Raw genomic sequence first — 4203 nt, 5'->3', positions numbered from 1 at the left:
TTTTTAGAGTATGGGTCCAAGAACTAGTACTGTTTTTCAGGAAGGGTTCTACTCATCAATCAATAAGGGATACTTTCGGTTCGCTCTCTGAGGAAAATTATCCTCGGCTCTCTTTCAATTGGTCTCTCTTTCTTTTTCTTTTCCTCCTTTTCTTTTTTCTTTTTTGTCTCCCCCCCCCCCCTCCTGTTTTCTTCATTCCTATGTTATATACTCCGTTTTCCCCCTGTTTCCATCGTACACATGTAGTTCTTATCCTGGGAGCTCCTTTCTGTCCCATCCAGTACCTACCAGAACCTTCAGCTTAGTGGCCATAAAGCTGCTTAGTTACTGTTCAGGTATCACCTCCACATTAATGCGGCCAGACTGTTAGCTGGAAAGCATTTAATGTGGAGGTGATGGCCTCAAAAGATATTTGCTACCTTCCCCGACGCCTCCTAAGCTATATCCAATTTCCAGTTCAGATACAACTTGGTGGAGTCTTTCCGCTAACATGAAGGTTACTTTGACCTCGGACTTTGGTGTCCTCGGACGTGTGTTATGCCGCTGTATATAATATCTACTCGTTTCTTTCATACCACCCATTTGATAAGAATAAAACTTTTTAGGCTGTCCTCGGATAACTACGTGTTCTCGGATTGGGCCTTTGGGCCCCGAGCCCATTTCTGAGGATTACTATACCTTTTTAACTAACAGGCCCCACAATACCCCTCAAAATCTCGCTTTTTGCCATCTCGGGAAAAAGGAGATTTTGATATCCAACCCTCATTTACTTCGTAGGTTTCCCCGATTTCAGAATGTCTTTTTGTCTGCCCAAGGCACGCTCCTGACGCTTCGGCGTCATGGGCACGCCATTATTAAATGGTAACTGCTCTGTTGTCCCACACGTTCAACGACCTGATGCAAATCTAACGGTGGGGGATCCTTTGCATTTATGGGCGGGGTTTTTCCCGCTCCTACTTTCTGTGCTCTTGTAAAGTGCCTTTCAAATCAAATCTTTTTTCGTTACAAATCACTCTCTCTAGCACGTATTCATTGAATCTGTCTTTCTCTCATTACTCCACGCTCTCATAAATACCAAGAGTCTGTCCGAGGAGCTTGTTTTCCACACTTGTAAGTTTCCTTAACCCTCCCTAGTTTTCCATCTTCTGTATCAATTCGTTCTCTGCTATTGTTAGAAAATGGGTAGATTTAAGTATCTAGTTGATTCCGAGGAGCAAATGAAATCATTTAGGATTAAGTATAGGATTCCCTCAACAGTGGGTATGAGGTACGCTTCCTCCCAAACCTGGTCGCATGATAGAAAAACGGGGGAGGTAGTCATTCCCATGGTAGCTTTTGTCGAGGGAGGGATGATATCCCAATGGGTAATTTGACGAGAAATTACCTTAGGTTTTTTACGTTATCTCCCACGCAGTGCGCCTCGAATATGTTCAGGGTGCTCGGGAGTATAGAGGCTTTAAACGCCTTATACAACTTAGGTTTGACACATCACGATGTGAATTGGGTATATAACCTCAATCATTTGAGGGATCAGGGATATTACCTTAAGTCGAGGTACCCTGCAGTAAGACTAATTCAGTGCCTCCCTACCTCAAACAAGGGTTTTAAAGATGATTTCCTTATTTTTTCCGGGGAGTGGCACGATGGTTCGCCTTGCCCAACTGAAGAGGGACAACCAGGTGAGGTTCCCAAGATATGCGTCCCTGATAAGTCAGAAATTTTTTTTTATTTTTTATTTAATATTTATTATTATTTTTTTTGAAGCAGTTTTTATTCCTAATGGAATTTTCTTTTTATGTTTTAATTACTTTGCAGACAAACGCCCCACTAGGCGTCGTCTCAGGCTGATCAACAGGGAGAGCCTAGATAGAATTCTGCGGTCCGAGATATATGTGAATCCCTCCGACGGCCAATTACGAGCCGCACACTTAATACTCAAGTATAAGCCTGCGTCCACAGCCTTTCAGGCTCCCAAGTGCGTGATAAAGCAAAAGATCCTCGGCTCCACCGTATCAGTGTAATCTTTGAGGGATTCATCGTTCCTGAGGGCGAACTTATTCCTGAAGGTGAGCCCTTTACTGAACCATTGTCGGAGGCTATTCTTTCTACCGGAGCTTCATCATCACGCTCCACTCCCCAAAAAGTGGGAGAAGAAGAAGAAGAAAAAGAAGCCGAAGAAGAGGACGAAGGAGGAGAAGAAGAAGAAGAAGAAGAAGAAAAAGAAGAAGAAGAAGAAATCCCCGGAGGACTTGCGGAGTTGCCCGACTCTGCCGAGAACTTGAAGTTTTTGATCACCCCCAGTCTCTTGAAGCGACTTCTAAGAAGATGGTCATCCAAAGGAGAAGCCAGAGGAGCTTGAAAGAGTAATTGAGGGTCAGTCTGGCAGGGTGGTGGAAAAGCAAATTCAGGTCCAAGCTCCGTCTCTTCCCCTCCACCTCCTCAGTCATCCTAACGACCGTGAATGAGCCCAGTGATCCGAAGAGGAGAAGAGAGCCGAAGGGCAAAGAAGTGATGGACGCTGGGCGGACTCCTACTACCATCGAGGGTGAGGACCAAAAGCTGCTAAGCAGCAGAAAACAAGTCATGGAACACAGCGAGAGGTAGATAAAACAACCACTCGGTCCTCGGATCCCGAGGTCTGGCTTCCCAACCCTTATGCTCGATAAAAGGCCTATAAAAGAGGATGCTTCAATTAGGGACTTCAGTGGCAGGCTTGGGTGCCGAGTTGCCTCAGCATTAGAAGAAACACTTCTTCTTCCTAAGGACATGGCTGAGCTGAGAGCGATTAAGAGGGACGAGGTTTTTCAAAACACCAAAAGATACTTGGGCATGGTACGATGCTACAACCGTTACATTATTTTTTTATTTGACTATTATTGTATGTATAGATATATTTCTTATTGTTGCATATTTCTAATTCCCTTTTTCTCTAGGCCGTTCAAGCCACCTTCAGGCTGGAGGAGATAGCCAAATCCTATTATGATCAAATAGACGATGAGAAGAAGAAAAGGATATCAGCTGTACGCACTCTGAATGCTTCCGAGCAAAAATCGCGCAGCTAAAGAAGAAGTTAGCAGCCGAAGAGGAGGCTCGGAAAAGTGCTGATTCGGCCCTAAAGGGGTTCCAAAGACAGGCCGAGGACCAGGGGCGGCTTTACGTGATGCCAACGCCCAGCTGGCAACCTCTAAGGAACAGGTGCTGACCCTGCAGAAACAGCTGGAAGAAGTCCAGAGGCTCAGAGATCAGGCTGAAAAAGCCAAAGCCGAGGCTGAAAGAGGAAAAGATGCCGCTGAGCAGCAGGGTTACAATATGGGAGTGGCCGAGACAGAGGATAATTTTCGAGCTGAGGTTCCCGTCGTGTGCTGAGAATACTGTGCCTGGACTTGGCAGGAAGCCCTCGACCGAGCTGGAGTTGAATCCTCTTCAGAGTTAAGGAAACCTGAAAACATTTACTTCCCCCAGCTATTCGGGCCTCCACTCCCTCTACCGCAATAGGGGAGGTATCTGTTATTGTTGCTGAGCCTTTGAGAAAGTTCAGACTCAGGCTCTTCCCCACTCAGTCAACAGGAACCATTATTAGCGCCTGGCAAAGAAAAGAACCCATCCTCGGCCAAAGAAATAGCAGGGCTCAAAGACGGAGCAGCCTCCAAACTTTTGAACAGGCCTTAGCCTCGACTACCCGCCTGTTGAAGATGCTCCCATGGCGCAGGAAAAAGATGCTCCCAAGAGGTAGCTAGTAGAGCCCCTCCCAAGCTCCAAATAAAGTTAACCAAATAGTTGCTTGTAGTTACCTTTCTTATTCTTGTAGTATCCTTTGTATCTCTTTTCTTTTTGGCAAGTTATAAGAGACATCCGAAGTTTTCGTCCATTATCTATAATTTCATGCATGGTTACTCTTTATTACTTTGTTCGTTCATCCACTTGTCTTATGATCTCGGGCCGTAAGAAGGATAAAAGTTGACACGATGGGGAAGAATTATAACTTTATATTCAGAATCATAGCCGTGACCCTTGCGACTTTATAAAGGCTCCTTGTAACATTCGTTAGAAAATTATACTTACCTAGGATAGTACCTTTACGATTCATCCAGAGGGGTACTAATCCCCTTGAAATGCTTTAAATGATGCTCATAGCATATACTTCGACATGTATCTTTAGTCACACAGACCTCTTTTTAGAAGGCCTTGATTACAAGCAAGCTT

General features: G+C 44.9%; 1 protein-coding gene across 1 annotated transcript; it reads left to right on the top strand.

Moving 5' to 3' along the window:
• Nucleotides 1-1360: 1360 nt before the first annotated feature.
• Nucleotides 1361-2359, top strand: LOC136068704 (uncharacterized). Its single transcript, XM_065776201.1, has 2 exons — nt 1361-1364; nt 1968-2359. The coding sequence occupies exons 1-2, from the start codon at nt 1361-1363 to the stop codon at nt 2357-2359; spliced, it is 396 nt and encodes a 131-aa protein (XP_065632273.1).
• The last annotated feature ends 1844 nt before the right edge of the window (nt 2360-4203 follow it).

This window comes from Quercus suber, unplaced genomic scaffold, assembly GCF_002906115.3.
Source record: "Quercus suber isolate HL8 unplaced genomic scaffold, Cork oak 2.0 scaffold_130, whole genome shotgun sequence".
NCBI classification, from domain to species: Eukaryota; Viridiplantae; Streptophyta; class Magnoliopsida; order Fagales; family Fagaceae; genus Quercus; species Quercus suber.
Note: the sequence above shows the minus strand (reverse complement) of the source record. Positions and strands in the feature narration are given on the sequence as shown.